Consider the following 18,980-nt stretch of genomic DNA (forward strand, 5'->3'; position numbering starts at 1 on the left):
CCCCTAAACACCTTCCATGAATTACAGTTCCTATTAGCAGTTTATTAGCCGACAATAACTGTTAATTAACATATAATGAATATGCTACCAAATATATCAGGGTAATTACACATATTATGAAAGTGACTTTTAAAATTTTTTACAGGCTATTCAGATGACAATAGCTGTAAAAGGGGCAACAAAATATTCATTCCGATAATGTAAAGTGGTTGTGTCATGTCTGTTATTGTGCTGTTAAGTTTATGACGCGTTTATTACCTGATCAGTTAATGCATTAATGCACTGTACTAGCAACAACAAAGACACTGGTTCGTTTCTCTGGAAGCATAAAGAGTGCCATGCTGATATCTGAAAGTTGCTGTGGATAACTAAAATGTATATATTAGCCGACAAATATAGATTTGCTACCAAATATATAATATAAACACCATATATATATATATATATGAACTTCTGTTTAAATAAATCTTAGAAAAATAACTGCTAGTAGGCCTGCTAATATATGAACTTTTGTTTAAATAAATCATAAATCTTAGAAAATAACTGATAATGGGCCATGTTTCATTCAGGATTGCAAGTTCTAAACATTGTAAGCATGAGCAGGGGCGGACTGGCATACATTGCTACCGGGGATTTCCCCGGTGGGCCGATGGGTTAGTGGGCCGCCGGTGGTCTAACTCAACCCGTGGAGGAGCCACTGCCGCGCACTGCAGCCCCGGCCCGTAGTCACGCTGCTGGTGTTATTACCTCCCCCGCTCCAGTCAGACTAACCTGCGCGGCCGCGGACTGGGCCTGTAAACACATGAACGAGTTGGACCGGGTCGCGGACTGGGCCAGTTAATGCGGGCTGACGGTATGCAGCGGAAATCAGAAAAAAAACCAACTTGTCCCAGAAACTCCGGGCCGGACTACGAAAACATACAGCAGTTTAAATTGTAGATAACATGTTATTTAAAATGTACTGCTGTCTCCTCTGCAACGTCTAAGGCACCATGTACAAATTACCTTAACATGGTTAACACGGACGCAAGTGGCGGTCTTAAAGGTTCCAAAGCACTGTGTTTTTTTTAAAGCTATTGAAATTCTTAGATTAAAACTAACCACCACAAATAGGTACGAGGAAGAAATACCCACGTTAGAGTTGTAGGTTGTTCTTTAGGATGCACTTTGCGTAAAACAACTTGTTTGATGGTCTTATGATGGACTATTTAAAAGCCACTATGTGGCTTTGTAATCATATTATTGCTGGAATTAATATTGTCCATATGACAATAAATGCCGTCATATACACTACGTGCCATGTATAGATTCACATACAGTATACACACACACACACACACACACACACACACACACACACACACACACATACATATATATATATATATATATATATATATATATATATATATATATATATATATATATATATTAGTGCTGTCAATTCCAGGTGCCGCGATTAAAAGTCCTCACCAGGATTTTGCTCAAGCTTGCTAGATTTTCTAATTAGCAATCCAGGTAAAATTAGTGGAATCAACACAATCCAGGAAGCCTGAGAAAAATCCTGGTGAGGACTTTTAATCGCGGCACCTGGAATTGACAGCACTAATATATATATATATATATATATATATATATATATATATATATATATATATATATATATATATATATATATATATATATATATATATATATATATACATATATATGTATACATACATACACAGTATATATACACATATATATATAGTGGGCCAGTCTGTCAGGAACTCCCGGGCCACTTTTTCTCCCCAGTCCGCCCCTGAGCATGAGTGAGGTTAAACTTCAGCGCTCGGCTTCGTTTTATGACAGTTGCAGCGCCCTAGATCACCCAGAGGGGGCATCAGAGAGCAGGACAAGTAGGTGAGCTAACGTAGTGTTGCAGTCAAAACGTATGTTAAAAAAACATTTCTTAAGTCTACATATATATGAGGCATTACTGCTTATGGAGAGCAGTTGTATTAAGAGTTAAGTGTATTACTTGGCTACTGAGTATCAGTTTGTAATGTTTTACTGCCGCATACTGGCAGTTGTAACAGTTACTTAATTAGCAAACCTAGGTTTGTGAACACCTATGAGCATTTCATGAGCCTGTTAGGCTGCTTACTGATGCTATTTGTTATAATGAAGTAGACAGTGAACGTTACTTACAAACACTTGTGTCAGATCCTCCTGATGAAAGACTTTGGGTCACACCTCAGTGCACCCAACTACTCTTACAGACATTTCAATATTTCACAAATTAGAACATTGAATGTTCAGTAAAATGTGTGAGTATTTGAAGGTTAGATAAGCAGAACCTCTTATTAGAAATAGAAACCATGAACAAATATGTGTGTAAAAGTAACCCTAAAGACAGACAAAAACTGATTTAGCACCTTTTTTCAAGGGTCTCTCTCTCTCTCTCTATCTATCTCTCTCTCTCCCTCTCTCTCTCTCTCTCTCTCTCTCTCTATCTCTCTCTCTCTCTCTCTCCCTCTCTCTCCCTCTGCATGCCCCCCCCTCTCCCCCCTCCCCCCCTCTCTCTCTCTCTCTCTCTCCGGCATGTGCATGTCACCGTGGGGACGCTTCTGTCGGAATCCACAGAATCTGTTACCATAGAAACTGTGTTCCATAATAGCTACAGTCACTGAGTTAGTATTTATGCAGTCTGGGTATTGTATCACACCCCTACTTTCCGTGAAGAGTGCCTCAATTTATTCAGGCCGCAAATTGTAAAAGCAATATTTAAATATAGCCGCAAGCGGCGATTGGCGGGTTCACACACCAATAGGCATTTTGGCCTCAATAGGCAAAAGGAAGCCCAAAAGGTCCTTTAGACCTAAAAGTGAAAAGAAGCTGTTTGGGTTTGGTCAGTGTGTGCTCTACAGATAGAGTGTGATGACATCTGCGTGTGTCAGAAAGGGAGACACAAAAATAGCACATCTGGCTAGGGCTGCATCTATGTGAACAGTAAAGGAAGGCCTGCACTTGTCTATACATGATTGGGCCTCTATATTACAGACAGAGAGAGATTGAGGGAGCCAGAGACTATGTTTTGTTATTTCACTCCTTGTACACCTAGCACGCCTAACATGACTGCCCGTGTATTCAAAGTATGAATGTAGTCTGCAAAGCCTGGCATTACATGACTGACATGACTGGCATGACTGACATAACTGGCATGACTGTAATGATTTGATGATTTGACTGACATGACTGATATGACTGGACTGAAATGACTGATATGACTGGACTGAAATGATTGGCATGACTGACATGACTGATGTAACTGACATGACTGGCATTTCTGATATGACTGACATCACTGGCATGACTGACATATACTATACATATACTATAGATATGCATACAAACTTTACATACATTTAGGTAGTAGTGTGTGTGTGTGTGTGTGTGTGTGTGTGTGGTAGTGTATGTACTCAAACTATGACAATACATACATATAGGTATAAAGGTGTGTGTGTCTGTGTGTTTGTGTGAGAGAGAGACAAAAAAGAAGCCAAATATCAGTTTGTATGAGCATGTGTTAGTCACTGAGATATGGGTGGGTATGGCTAGGGAAGTGTCATTGTGAATGCTATAGGAAGGCCTGCTTGCGCCTGTATGTGTGTGTGCCTGGTTAATAGACACAGAGAGATCTAGGTAGCCAGAGCAATGTTTACTTAGGGCACAGAGATGGGAGGGGGAATGTGGGTGAGAGTGTGAGAGAGACTGAGTGTGTGTGTGAGTTTCAGCTTGCGTGCGTGTGAGAAGGAGAAGGTGACAGAGGGACTTTACATGCATTTTTATGCATTGTAAATAATACTGCACTGTAGAGCCATACGATAACCGATTTAGATGAAACTTGACAAATTTGTTCAGGATGGGATTCTGAATGGGCTTGTGCATTTTGGTCAGAATTGGATAAAATATGAAAGAGCTTTAAGAATATGAATATTATATGTATCGATGCTGTCCATTAAAAAAATATTTAGCAGGTATAAGTGTCCTCAAATCCAAAATCTTTGGATTGTTTTTTGATTTCACAATCTGTAGAGTATTATAAGACTTTGTTTGACATGATAGTATGAAAATCCTAGGAGCAGTATGAAAAGTGATGATTTCAAACTATTATTAACTGTAAATAAACTGTGCATTTTTTAATAGGACATGTAATGGGAAAGTTGTTCGCACTACTGCAAGGAATCAAAAGAGTCCAATTGCATGTTCCCAAGTGGAATTATGTAGGGGATATACTTGCTTTTTTTGCAATAGCGCCCCCCAGTGGCCAATCGACACCCGGCTGGATTATGTCATGGGGGGCGTGCACTTGTCCACACCCAAGAGGTTTCGTGCAGATCGACCAATGGTAAGCCTGTCAAACGCGTGCCGATCACTGATTGGCCGATTACGTCAGCCATTTTGGAAGTATGGCATGTCTGCTTTAGGACCTGGTTTCCAGAGGCCCATAGATGATGTCTGTCAAGTTTCATGTGGATCGGCCAATCTGAGTGCATGGGGCAAATTTTTGCATGTTATAGCGCCCCCTAGCAGGTGAGGTATGGCAACCTCTGCGAGCTGCCCCAGACCCTCACAGGGAAGCTGTCTGTGAAGTGCCATCTCATTACATGCAAGTTTTCTTAAGTTAGAGCTCCATATGCGCAAAATTTACTATTGAATTTACGCCCCCTCATTTGATTGGCTTATACTGACTAGGTAGTGAAGAAATTAGCATTTTTGCTGGATAGATTTTAAAGTTCAGACTCTTCTGAACGTTTTGATACCACATATGTGCATGTATGTGAAAAATCCAGGGACAAGTTTGGGCCCAAAGATGTGTGCGATTTTGCACATTATGCAAATTATCTCGAAATCTAAGTGGGCGGAGCTAAAGGGTCCTTGAGGCTTTTTTGTTTGGTTTTAGCCAAGGAATCCATCAGAAGTGGAATTTCGTTTCTATGACCTACGGTGTAGGAGATATGGACCAAAACACAAAATGCTGCGCTATAGCGCCACCATCAGGCCAATGTGGGTCATTGTCTGGGTTTCCCTCATTGCACCTCTGGTGCACCTGTCTGCCAAGTTTGGTGTTTCTGGGCCTTACGGTCTAGGCTGCAGTATGCGTTTTACAGCCTGAAAAATAATAATAATAAGAAAAACTCGAGCAATTACAATAGGGTTCCCACACTATGTGTGTGAACCCTAAAAATTATGCAGAGGCAAGACATGCTCTTCAACAAGACATATAGCCTGCTTGATGGATATTCAGAATAGCTCCACTACAACTTAACTTGCTGAAATGTCTCTGTGCCCGAACTCACAGATATCACGAAGGTCAGGAAACAACACATTGTGTCCCAGAGTCATTTTTACATGCAGTTTCCAAGTGTTAAACCAATGCAGTAATCTATGAATGCAGCTTTAGCCTGTAGTATATCAGGTGTTACACAATCACCTGGCACGCGCTTCACGTTAGTGTTTTGTATTGATGTGATGCTCTTCCCTTAGAGAATAAGCTATGTACTTAAAATGTATATAACACTAGGTAACAAAAACTCGATCAAACAATTGAAGAGATGTAAGAAGTGTTTGATTAGCGGTTTAGGACCTGCATAACACAGCTAATAGAATACAAGTCCCAAAAAATCCACTGAACCAGAAAAAACTAAAAACGAAGGAGATGAAATAAAACAGCACATCTGCACGTCAGCAGGACACCCGCCCATGGAGTTGACGGTAACTGGTTTAGACAGTAAAGATACTCTACTTTAATGATGAGATTAGGAAAGCGATCCGCGCCTATTACAGAGCTTGTGTCCACTAGCTTCACTTAAGCCCCGTTTCTCGTCTCCGTCGGGCTGTCGCCGCATCCCCCCGCCGCCCACCGCCGCCCCCGCAGCCGCGTCTAAACTCGTGGTCGCGGGAGAAATGTGGGGGAAGGGGCGCCGATCTAACGCACAACAGAGGTGTAGTGGAGGCGCTGCCTAGAATAACACACATATTCACTGGATTTGGGGAAAAATCAACGCAGCTATGGGATTAATCTAGCCGCACGCCACCCACGGTAAGACCGACACACTGAGCTCCAACTGCACAAAGTGGCTCGGCGCTGCGGATCATACATGATCTCACTTCAAGTGTTTTAGATTTGTATTTATTTCAGTAAGCAGGATAAGTTGAACGGAACACCTAGCCTATACTGAGGACATTGTACTTCGTTTTGCGTTTACAATCATAATATACACTTACAAGTGGTTAGACTGTGAGCGATTTGTATTATTTATATTAGTTTCTTGATTTTATTACTTAAGTGTACTTTCGAGTATTGTCCGTAAGATGATATGTGACATGCACTACAGCAGTACGTGGAATATTCTCATCGCGAAAACCGTCTTGAAATCACGTCTTTGATTTCAATCAATTGTGTAAACGTTTCTGATCCCATTATCCGCTTGAGACAGATTTCATTTTATAAGTTCAAACGCAGGCTGTGGTATTGCACAGATGTTCAAGATTACTGCTGTCTTCTCCCCGAGCGCAGGAGTGCAGGTGCCCTGTATTCACACCGCATATTTACACAACCATCTGAAACCCAAAACGGAGCGTTTAAAAATGAAATTCCATTGTTCATTGTAGTTTTAGGAGTCTTGAATCCGCATGATTTATATATTAATTTTATCAAGTGATTGAATGTTGTATGGATATTTAAGGTTTATGAGTAAAACACAAAAATATTTTAAAAAGCTATCTAAGTAAATAAGGCGCACAAGATGAACAAAAATGCTGTTGAGTAACTTAATTCGGTCTTGGATAGTAATTAAAGCACGCGTGTGTGTAACGTTATATTCTACTGTTTACATGTCTTTGATAAATATGTCTTCAACCAGGATATTTAATCGTCATATTGTTACGAGGAGATCGTTTTGTTTATTCATTAATGTAGAAAAAACTTACGTCAGAAACGACTGACGTAAGGAATTGACACCGAATTTGACACTTTATGACTATAAATAGAACTGGCGGCTGGGCCATTTTATGCTTTCTTGTAAATAAATAAATAAATAACTGCGTGCTTGATTTAGGAAAATTACTGTTTTGCATCGGTGCTCTTAGTCAGGACCATGGATAGCGACGGAAGCGTAAGACAGGCTAGACAGAAAAAGGCAGAACAATCTCCATCTCCTCCGAAATCCTGCAAAAACACGAATGACAGGTACACACATCTCCCCTCTTTCAGACAACCATCAAAATCAGGAAAATGAACCGAAATATTCACCCATCAAAAGCTGCCAATAAAACTATAAAATATCGTTGGAAAAAAGATTCAGCATAGCCTATTCATTTAGTATTTTTACAAATGTTAAACAATTTTAATAACACTAGAATATATATATATATATTTTTATCATTTCAGTGATTAAATCGGTGTAGGCAGAGTGACGTAGAACAGCAGGCCCGTCTTTATGACGTCGCTATGACGCCCCCAGCAGTGACGACACCAAAATGGTTCGCGCGTGTTTGTCGCTCCTGCGTTTCCCACCACCACCCAAAATTATTGATTTGTGCTACTGGGGAAAGTTTGTTTTTACATCCAGTTATATAATGTAGGTCAATAGCCCAATAGAGTCTTTGTCAAGATACAAAGTAATAAGTTTGCATTTTATAGTGGACAAAATTGTCTATTGCAACAATACTACAGCAATGAAATCAATTCAACAGTCTGGGTTTTAGTTTGAATTAAGTCTAAATTAAAATAGCAGATTTACTGGTATTTACTCTTTTACTATATTCAGATATACATTTTCCAAGACAAAGTCAGATAATCTGTCAGTCAATAATATGGCACAATGCCATAATTATTATTTTAGAAGAATATCCCTTAAAATGGCCTCTTCCCTATAAATTTGCACATTTCCCCAATGTGTGACTAATGCAGGATTATCTCATCTCTTATCTCACATTGTCTTATTATACAAAACATTGGATTTGATTGATATTTTTTTCTATCGTTGCAAAAGTTTAATCTTTTTGGCCCCGTGTACGTTACTGCGCTGCAAGAGAGGGATGGCAGTTCAGTGTGTCTTGACCAGTTCAGTGAAGACACAGTCCAGTCCAGTCCAGTTCATTTTACTGGAACAAGCTCACACAAACATCAGACACCTATGGGCACCTGAACCCTGTAGGAGACTGTAGGAGGAGCAGGAGTCACACCTGAACTCTGTCTACTGAACACCACAGACTGTAGGAGGAACAGAAGTCCTCTTGTGATGTTAATGATGTTAATGAAACTCTGACATGAGGACTGTATTCTCCCTCCTGCTCCCATATCCTCTCCTTGACTTTTCTTTCCCCTTTTCTCTGTATGCAAATTGATTTAAAGGAATTGAGCTGCAGTAGTTACTGAGGAAAAATAGCCTTAAAAAGTGGGGAAAGAGGAGACATTTAATATAACCCAGAGTATGACGCTAGTATGAGCTTAAAGCCTAAAACTCAGGAGCCCCTCTGGACGTGGGAAGGATTTATAAGAAATACGATTAAAGACCTTAGTGAGAAACACTTGTGGAACGTGATACAAGTGTGTATAACCATGACTGTAAATTCAGTCTAGCTACCAATTTATTGCAAATACATTACAAGTTACAAATGCATTGATATATATAATAATGCCGTCTTGTGTTGCTTTTGTTTGTTTGCTGGCTGTATGGTTTGTGTATAAAGTGGGCGGGGCCCTGTGGTGCTGTTTTCCCATCATCCCCTGCATTAGTCTTGCCAGTGTTATGAGTGATGAAAGGACTCATCACACGTGACTGGGTCAGGGGGGCAGATGATACCGGGCCAGCCCGGCTTCATCTAAGACAGCCCCATTAGTCCCTCACGCCCTGGGCCTCAGGAGCCGTGCTGCAGTGGGGGCGGAGCCGTGCTGCAGTGGGGGCGGAGCTCTGTCTGTGGACATCTCACAGGCTGAAGCACAGCACATTTAAAAAGCAATGAATATTCATGGAGTAATGAGATCTAATGAGACAACCAGCAGGCAGGAGATGGTCTCAGAGTTCTCTGTTCATTTCTAACAATGACTCCACCCACTCACACTACGGCAGCCCAACCCCCACCCACCTTCATCCACACCACCACAACCCACCCCCATCCACACCACCATGACCCACCTTCATCCACACCACCATGACCCACCCCCATCTACCCACATCCACCCCATCCACACCACCACAAACCTCAATCTTGACTGCGGCATGGAGAATTGACATCAGTCTCGAGAGGCACATGCACCCTGTCTGATGAGGCGTGCGGGGGGGGGGGGGGGGGGGAGGCTTCAGAGGTTTGAGGGTGAGAACATGAGATTAATTTCCATCCCCTGTTGTCAGGAGACCAGAGCGAATTGGATCGAGCTCATTCCTGGCTGAATGTTCAGCTCGTCATTTACATCTCCCAGTGCAGTACTGAGCATTTCAATTAATCATAATAAGAACCCCCAGAGCAGGAGATATTCAGTCCAACTGGTGAGAAATGTCTAGTTCTGTCTGATTCTGATGTCAACGAGCTCACTACCTCCCACTGAAAGACACACACAAACACACACACGCACGCACGTACACACACACACGCACACGCGCACACATACACACACACACGCGCGCACGCGCACACACACGCACGGACACACACACACACACACACACACACACACACACACACACACACACACACACACACACACACACACACACACAGGTCAGGCAGGGACAGAGTGAGCCTGAGATAGAGGAACAACCCAGTGTGTCTGTTGACTGAGGGCCAGATTCATTTTACTGGATGAAGCTCACGCAGACAAACATCTAAGCAGTAACACAGATTCCTCCATGGTTATCCAGCACGGCCCTGTGATGCAGCGTGTGTTTACAGGAGGGGTTTAGCAGAGCGGAGGACCAGCAGGTCCAGAGTTATTACAGCTGAGAGCATCGTTCTTTGACTGCCATCATTTAAACAAGCTGACAGGGTGAACAGGAAGCACTCATCCTCTCAGCACATCTCACTCATCCTCTCATCCACTCAGCACATCTCACTCATCCACTCATCCACTCAGCACATCTCACTCATCCACTCATCCACTCAGCACATCTCACTCATCCTCTCAGCACATCTCACTCATCCACTCATCCTCTCAGCACATCTCACTCATCCTCTCAGCACATCTCACTCATCCTCTCAGCACATCTCACTCATCCACTCAGCACATCTCACTCATCCACTCATCCTCTCAGCACATCTCACTCATCCACTCATCCTCTCAGCACATCTCACTCATCCTCTCATCCACTCAGCACATCTCACTCATCCTCTCAGCACATCTCACTCATCCTCTCATCCTCTCAGCACATCTCACTCATCCTCTCATCACATCTCACTCATCCACTCATCCTCTCAGCACACGACCAGAACAGCAGGTCTGAACAGGTAACACGGATTTAATGAAACAGAATTGCTTCAGTTTGGATGGCTCCTAAATGTTCTAGTTTCATAGTCCTGATTTGAGTTCCTTTTGGAGATGAGTCATATGGAGAGCTTGGGTCTGCATCCAGAGAAGAGCTTTCTGTGGTCTCACTGTCTCAGCTGGGAGAGCTTTTCCGTTTAGCATTTGCATCTAAAACACAGTTGTTTCTGCCTCCTTCTCTCTCTCCTTCTCTCTCTCTCTCTCCTTCTCTCCCTCTCTCTGCCTCTCTCCTTCTCTCTCTTTCTCTGTCTCTCCTTCTCTCTCTCTCTCTGTCTCCTCTCTCCCTCTGTCTCTCTCCCTCTCTCTGTCTCTCTCTTTCCCTCTCTCTGTCTCGGTCTCTCTCTCTTTCTCTCTCTCTCTCTCTGCAGCATATCAGTATGCATAAAAGTGCAGCTCTAGCTTGCTGAGGTTGAGTATGGTCTGGAATCACAGAGAATCAGTAAGGAGAGAGCTGGAGATAGCAGAGCACAGGGCTAGCGGCGCAGGGCTAGCTGCTCAGGGCTAGCGGCTCAGGGCTAGCGGCGCAGGGCTAGCGGCGCAGGGCTAGCTGCACAGGGCTAGCGGCTCAGGGCTAGCGGCGCGGGGCTAGCGGCACGGGGCTAGCGGCACAGGGCTAGCGGCTCAGGGCTAGCGGCGCAGGGCTAGCGGCGCAGGGCTAGCGGCTCAGGGCTAGCGGCTCAGGGCTAGCGGCGCAGGGCTAGCGGCTCAGGGCGGAGGCTGGAGTCCAGACACTGGATCTGTGGATCTGCCCAGTTTGGATCGACTCTGTGGGTGTGAGACAGAAAAGATGTTGGTGTAGGTACATCACAACAAGCATGCACACACACACACACACACACACACACACACACACACACACACACACACACACACACACACACACACACACATCCTCTGCCAAAGCTCTTCTTCTCAGTCCCTAAAAATGGCTGCCACGTACAGACCCTGCCAACCCAGGAGAGCCATAAGCCAAAGCCCCTCTGACCACAGCGGCTCTGAAGCAGCTGGAAACACTTTAACAGGGATCATCACAGTCCACCTATGACACAAACAGCAGGACAGTCCACTCATGCACACCGTACATGTCGTTCAGTCCTGCTCACCTTCAGCTCTGCACTGGCCCCAGATCAGCTGATCCCTCTGCTAGGAGTGGGGCCACTAGTCCTTGATAACGACACTGAACTGTCATACAGACCCTCCAGTGTCGCAGGTCCTCTCTCCTTCCATCACCAGCCATCACATCCTTCTATTCCTCTGATGTCTGTATGGCAGGTCTTGCTGTATGGCAGGTCTTGCTGTATGGCAGGTCTTGCTTCTTTCACGTGTTGTCTAATAGGGATTTACTTTGGTTATATTGGATTTGAAATCACTCTGAATTAATCCAAACCACTGAAACACATCACACATCACATTCTTGCATCTCCCCCTCTGTCTGTCTGTCTGTCTGTCTGTCTGTCTGTCTATCTGTCTGTCTCTCATGCTGCAGTGCTGTTGTAGTAATGCTTTCCTAATTCACACATCAAGCTTGTGTATTTGCAACGGACATCTTTCTCTGCCTTCTGCTACACAAACAGACTGATGGGAACCTCTGTGCTGTTGGGGAAGGCTGCTTTATTACTTTGATCACCGTAATCAGGGCTTTGACTCACCCTGTGGCCACACACAGCTGCTGGTTCATAGCTGACTAACGCAGTGTTAATGTAGCCACGGAGGAGGGAACCCTGGTCATGTGAGGACGGGACCACATGACTGAAATTCTGCCACCCAAAATAATCATTTATTATTTAATTATTTAACTATAGATGTTATATAATTGTACTATGTGCATTTGTTTATAGAATATGAATATCTACTTTTGATGGCTATATTTCATTTCAGCTTTTTATTCATAATTTACTGAATCAAAATGGTTGGTGCAACAAGCTTTCTGAGCATCAAATTAAGTCCACATCACTGATGAAGGACTCAGGGCCCTAGGGGCTGTATAACATCACTGATGAAGGACTCAGGGCCCTAGGGGCTGTATAACATCACTGATGAAGGACTCAGGGCCCTAGGGGCTGTATAACATTACTGATGAAGGACTCAGGGCCCTAGGGGCTTTATAACATCACAGATGAATCACTCAGGGCCCTAGGGGCTGTATAACATTACTGATGAAGGACTCAGGGCCCTAGGGGCTGTATAACATCACTGATGAATCACTCAGGGCCCTAGGGGCTGTATAACATTACTGATGAAGGACTCAGGGCCCTAGGGGCTTTATAACATCACTGATGAAGGACTAGGGGCCCTAGGGGCTGTATAACATCACTGATGAAGGACTCAGGGCCCTAGGGGCTGTATAACATCACTGATGAAGGACTCAGGGCCCTAGGGGCTGTATAACATTACTGATGAAGGACTCAGGGCCCTAGGGGCTTTATAACATCACCGATGAATCACTCAGGGCCCTAGGGGCTGTATAACATTACTGATGAAGGACTCAGGGCCCTAGGGGCTGTATAACATCACTGATGAATCACTCAGGGCCCTAGGGGCTGTATAACATTACTGATGAAGGACTCAGGGCCCTAGGGGCTTTATAACATCACTGATGAAGGACTAGGGGCCCTAGGGGCTGTATAACATCACTGATGAAGGACTCAGGGCCCTAGGGGCTGTATAACATCACTGATGAAGGACTCAGGGCCCTAGGGGCTGTATAACATCACTGATGAAGGACTCAGGGCCCTAGGGGCTGTATAACATCACTGATGAAGGACTCAGGGCCCTAGGGGCTTTATAACATCACTGATGAAGGACTCAGGGCCCTAGGGGCTTTATAACATCACTGATGAAGGACTCAGGGCCCTAGGGGCTGTATAACATCACTGATGAAGGACTCAGGGCCCTAGGGGCTGTATAACATCACTGATGAAGGACTCAGGGCCTATAGGGGCTGTATAACATCACTGATGAATCACTCAGGGCCCTAGGGGCTTTATAACATCACTGATGAAGGACTCAGGGCCCTAGGGGCTGTATAACATCACTGATGAATGATTCAGGGCCCTAGGGGCTGTATAACATCACTGATGAAGGACTCATGGCCCTAGGGGCTTTATAACATCACTGATGAAGGACTCAGGGCCCTAGGGGGTTTATAACATCACTGATGAAGGACTCAGGGCCCTAGGGGCTGTATAACATCAATGATGAATCACTCAGGGCCCTAGGGGCTGTATAACATCATTGATGAAGGACTCAGGGCCCTAGGGGCTGTATAACATCACTGATGAAGGACTCAGGGCCTATGGGCTGTATAACATCAATGATGAATCACTCAGGGCCCTAGGGGCTGTATAACATTACTGATGAATCACTCAGGGCCCTAGGGGCTGTATAACATCACTGATGAATCACTCAGGGCCCTAGGGGCTGTATAACATCACTGATGAAGGACTCAGGGCCTATGGGCTGTATTGCACTGTCAGGCACACAGTGCTTGACTTTTTTTTCATTGTGTTCGGTAATGGTAACCATGAATGGTTCAGCCTTACACTGAAGGTTTCTCTCTAAGACATTCTTTGTCAGACCATAACGCTGTAAAGTCTGGAGGGATCCGATGATATTGTTTCTTTGATATATTCTAGGTGTGTCAGCACCAGGGCCCTAATGACAAGGGACTCCACCTTTTTCCAAAAGGTTTTAAAAAAAAAAAAAAAAATTTTACGGAGACATTCATTATATTAATTAATTATATTGCATTTATTATATGAATTATGTGTAATTTAAAACAACTATATGATTTAATTAGAACTATTTATGACAAATATATGAACAATTACACAACTGTACTTCTTTTTCCTTCTACCACTGTTACCCAAAGTGAAGGTACATTTCTGTTCAACCATGAATTATCAGCCTCTCCTGGTGTGATGGATGGGGTCATAGACGTGTTACGCTGTTCAATAATTCAGTTTTTAAAGGCCTGGAGTGGTGTGGCATTGTCTCAAACCTTTCAAGTGATTTGTTTTTTCCTCAATCTGTTCTCCAATTTAAACATTTAGGACAGGTTTCTTTCCAGAGCCCCAAACTCTCTTGTCCTGTCATTCCCTGTGGTGTTTTAAGACAGCAGTATATCCAGTGGACAGTATCGGGTCCTGCAGCGTTCCTGCGCTGTTATAACTGCATGGTTCTGGGGCGTCATTTGGTGTGATGAATGTGAGTGCTGAAAGAAATGGCAGACTATACTCTTCATCACACTCTGCAGGACTAAACTCCTCTTCATCACACTCTGCAGACAGTATGGCTGTACTCAAAAGTGAGTTTATACAGACTTCTTATCTAAGGACTCAACCCTGTTATTCTCTCCTGCAGTGCCACCAGCAAGTGTGAGAGCTGTCAGCTCGCAAACGTGCACGAGTGCCCGTACAAACCGGCCCGGTGTGTTTCTCACCCCAAACACAGGTTGTCCAGATGTGCAGGCAGTACTGAGGAGAGGAGGGCGGGGCCAGGGAGGAGCAGGGCATTATGGGAGACGGAGGAGCCCTGCGTACAGAGGGCAACGCCCTGCTGAAGGCCGTGTTCCAGGGGAAGCTCCGTCTGGCGCGTCTGCTGCTGGAGGGCGGCGCCTACATCAACGAGGGCAACGAGAGAGGTGAGACGCCCGTGGTGGCCGCGTGCCTGGCGGGCTACGACGACCCGCACACGCGTCACAGGATGGTGCGCTACCTGCTGGAGAAGGGCGCCGACCCGAACATCCCCGACAAGTTGGGCCGCACGGCGCTGATGCACGCGTGTGCCGAGCGAGCCGGAAAAGACGTGGTGTCCCTGCTTCTGGAGAACGGCGCCGACCCGAGTCTTAAAGACTACTCGGGCTCCTCAGCCTTGATGCACGCCATCAACAGGGGCGACAGGGACACCTTGCAGGTCCTTCTGGATGCCTGCAAGGCCAAGGGCAAAGAGGTGATCATCATCACCACAGACACCTCACCTTCGGGCACCAAGAAGACCAAGCAATACCTGAACTCGCCGCCCTCGCCGGGTGTGGTGGACAAGGTCTCGCCCGCCTGCATGTCGCCCTCGGACGTTGAGATACGCACATCAGGCTCCCCTGCTGGTGAGGAGGAGGATGGCATCTTCAGCTTCGCCCTGACCTCCGCCCTCCCGCTGCCGTCCAACAGGCCACCGGGCGAGAGGAGGCCACCGCCGCGCAAGCTCCTCAAACGTCTGAACTCGGAGCCGTGGGGCCTGGTGGCGCCGAGTGCGCTGGCCGAGAGAGTGGAGCGGGTGGAGGGCAACCTGGCGGAGGAGGACAAGGTGGTGATGGAGATGAACGGCCTGTCGATTTCCGGGCCGGGCAGGCCCCTGCTCTCACGCCGGCACAGCATCGAGACGCACGACGCCTGCTCGCCGAAGCTGATCGACCGCTCGTGCTCGGAGGACTGCGCCGCTCTCAGCGCCCCCTCCTGGGCCGACAAAGTGCAGCAGCACCAGTCGCTGTACCGCAGGAACACGGCGCCCGAGTCCCAGGAGAACGCCGGGCACCCCTCTGCGGGGGGCACCCGCGCGCCTCCTCACCCCAAACTCACCCGCATGGAGCACTACGAGTCCGACACCCACCTGTGCGCCGAGTCCATCCCCGGCTCGCCGGACTCGGGCCGTGTGTCGGTGGAGCGGCGCAGGTACAACGCCTCTCCTCTCTCGCTGCTCACCAGCTCCTCCCGCGAGTCCCTGGAGAGCATCCCCAACTCGGTGTCTCCCATCACCATCAGGAGGAGGCCACCGGGCCTGCTGGAGCGCCGGGGATCCGGCACGCTCCTCCTGGACCACATCTCGCACACGCGACCCGGGTTCCTGCCGCCGCTGAACGTCAACCCACAGAGGCCCATCCCGGACATCCGGGCCAACGGCAAGCCCACCTCCCCTGTACACTCTGGCACCAAGATCCTGCTGCCGGTGGCACCGTCGTCACCGAAGCGTGGGCCGGACTTTAAGATGAAGAAGAAGCTGATGAGGAGGCACTCCATGCAGACGGAGCAGATGAAGCAGCTCTCCACCTTCCAGGAGATCCTTGCTGAGAAGGTTATGGAGGTCAACGGAGACTGAAGCAAATGGAAGATTGAGAGAACTACATAACGCGCACACACATTCACTTCAGATTCAGATCACTAGACACTGACTTTTAAAAAAATGCATAATCTACAAGGCCTGTTCAACAGTTCAGGCAGAACACTGGTGTTGCTAACAATGGCTGAAAGTTAATAGCCACCAAATAGCAGTATGCAAATTACATCATGCTGGTGGCTTCGACCTTCCATTCATTGTTTGCCACGATAGCATGTCTGACTGATTCTTTTAAATTGGTACCATTTAATGTCATTTTTGGTTTCTTATAATTGCTAGGTTTCTCACCAGTGTGTTCTATTTGACGAATGGCTCATGCCATTTTAGATATTCACGTTTTACGCACGATCCCTTTTTCTAAAGCATTAAAAGTGACACAGCTGGAATGTGTTTAAGACAGAAACGCTGCTGGCGGCGCGACTCCCCGTCCCCCGTCGCGACACGAGGTCCCCTGGCGCATACGAACCCCGCACTCACGTGACGAGTGCTTACGATGGCGTAGCTACTTCTGAAACTAAATATACAGGAACATGAAGTCTTCGTCCTACAGAATAAACACTGATTTGGCATCGATGCTGTAGGTTTACCGCAAAAAATCCTCAAGTTAATTTAAATCAAATTATTTTTTAAAAGATCCGTTTCTAAGACTTGTGTATAGCGAAACCGTAATAAAACATTCTGCGCGGTAAAAACAGAAAAAAAATATCTTCCGATTGAACCTCCTGCATATATTAGGATGTAGAATGAACTCTGTATGCATGCAAAAACACACAAAAATTAAGTGCAATTCTTAACTCAGAATCCCAAAGAATTTCCATGGAGCCCATTCATGTTTACGCGCACCAAAAGGCGCAGGCACGAGGAGATGCTCGCGCCTGGCCTGCAGAAGGGATAAGGCGCACCTGTAGATAATGTATAGATTTCACAGCAAGTAAAATAAGAATTTGTGTTTCAAGTATCTCTGTGTGCAATATTATGTGCTGCACCTTCTCTGGTTTCATATTGTCATGGTGAACGTTGGAGGATCGTTACTTTAGCAGCGCGAAAAGCAATCTGCACTTCTGAGGAGCGTCGACGTTCAGAATAATAGAAACGCTGAACACACAAAGCACCGTTTACACTCATTTGAAATTGAATTAGTTTCAGTGTAGTGTTTGTCAGTGTAGCGAGACAAATATATATACAAATAACCAAGAAATAGTTTAACAAAGCTTAAAATGTAGTTGAGAGTCTTGCTTCCGTTTAGTTGAAAATCTATTTTAGTGCTCCGAGTTAGCATATGTTTATTTATGTGGACGGATTTAAATGTACTTTAACACGAAAAAGAAAATAGAGTAATATTTTTCTATGCCTGTGTGACTGGTCGCACTTTTCACAGTTTTCGTCTTTTGTTTTCAGTCTTTCAAAACAAAAAGATTATAAGGACATTTGGGGGTTAGACGTGACTTCTGCTCTCAGTGTGGATGCAACTACGTTTAAAAGACTAAATCATAGGCAGAAATGTTCATTATGTTCTCAATTAAGGTATGTTCCCATAGGACTAGATATAAATGTATCTTTGTAATCAAAGATTTAACCAGAATCTATTTAAACGTACTTTTTAAAAAACGTATCAGATAACATTGTACATTTATTTGAGCGTTATTCTGTTCTAATGGGAAATCTCTCCGGTTGGCCTCATCGAGGGCTCTGGATGCTTCAACACTGGGTAGTTGCACTGAGTTGTACGTTTCTGAGTATATTTGTAATAGATCACACAATGACATGCTGTACTAAAACAAAACAAACAAAAAAACAGTGAACTTGTTTAAATAGTGCTCAGGTATGTCTGACCAGACCCGTTGCAGTAGGAGTGTCTCCTGTTGTAGACGCTGTAAAGGACATGTGTCTCCTGGCGTGCTGCTATGTCGTGTGGGTCATAGGACCGATTACTGCACATCAAAGTGTCTTACATCGCGTTGTATCAAAAGGAACAGCAGTGCAGTATTAACATCTAGTTCAGTGGATTCAATATTTATTGTAATTTTGTATGTTTGGTGTGGTACACTGGTAATGTACTGAACAGAATAAATAATCGATTAAAAATGAGATGACTTTGTGCTAGGAGTAACCCTTAGGTTGGCCAGCAGTATAGTGTCCGTGTAATAATCTTCACACACAATGAGAATAAGTCTCATGTTCATATGAGACATTTATGGTGCTTTGAATAAAGGCATGATTAAACGAATACCTACATTAGTGTCTTTGTCTTTGCATGTTTTTAAATCTTTATCTCAACAGACTCCACAGTAAAATGTTTTAGACACAGGTCAAACTCAGGATCAAAAGAGCAAAGGGA

At 45.0% G+C, this 18,980-nt stretch overlaps 1 protein-coding gene across 1 annotated transcript; it reads left to right on the top strand.

Moving 5' to 3' along the window:
* The first annotated feature begins 5,742 nt into the window (after nucleotides 1-5,742).
* ankrd34a (ankyrin repeat domain 34A) lies at nucleotides 5,743-18,869 on the top strand. The gene is made up of 2 exons (XM_076986849.1): nucleotides 5,743-6,088; nucleotides 14,984-18,869. The coding sequence occupies exon 2, from the start codon at nucleotides 15,047-15,049 to the stop codon at nucleotides 16,622-16,624; it is 1,578 nt and encodes a 525-aa protein (XP_076842964.1). The 5' UTR covers nucleotides 5,743-6,088; nucleotides 14,984-15,046; the 3' UTR covers nucleotides 16,625-18,869.
* The last annotated feature ends 111 nt before the right edge of the window (nucleotides 18,870-18,980 follow it).

This window comes from Brachyhypopomus gauderio, unplaced genomic scaffold (genome assembly GCF_052324685.1).
Source record: "Brachyhypopomus gauderio isolate BG-103 unplaced genomic scaffold, BGAUD_0.2 sc49, whole genome shotgun sequence".
NCBI lineage: Eukaryota > Metazoa > Chordata > Actinopteri > Gymnotiformes > Hypopomidae > Brachyhypopomus > Brachyhypopomus gauderio.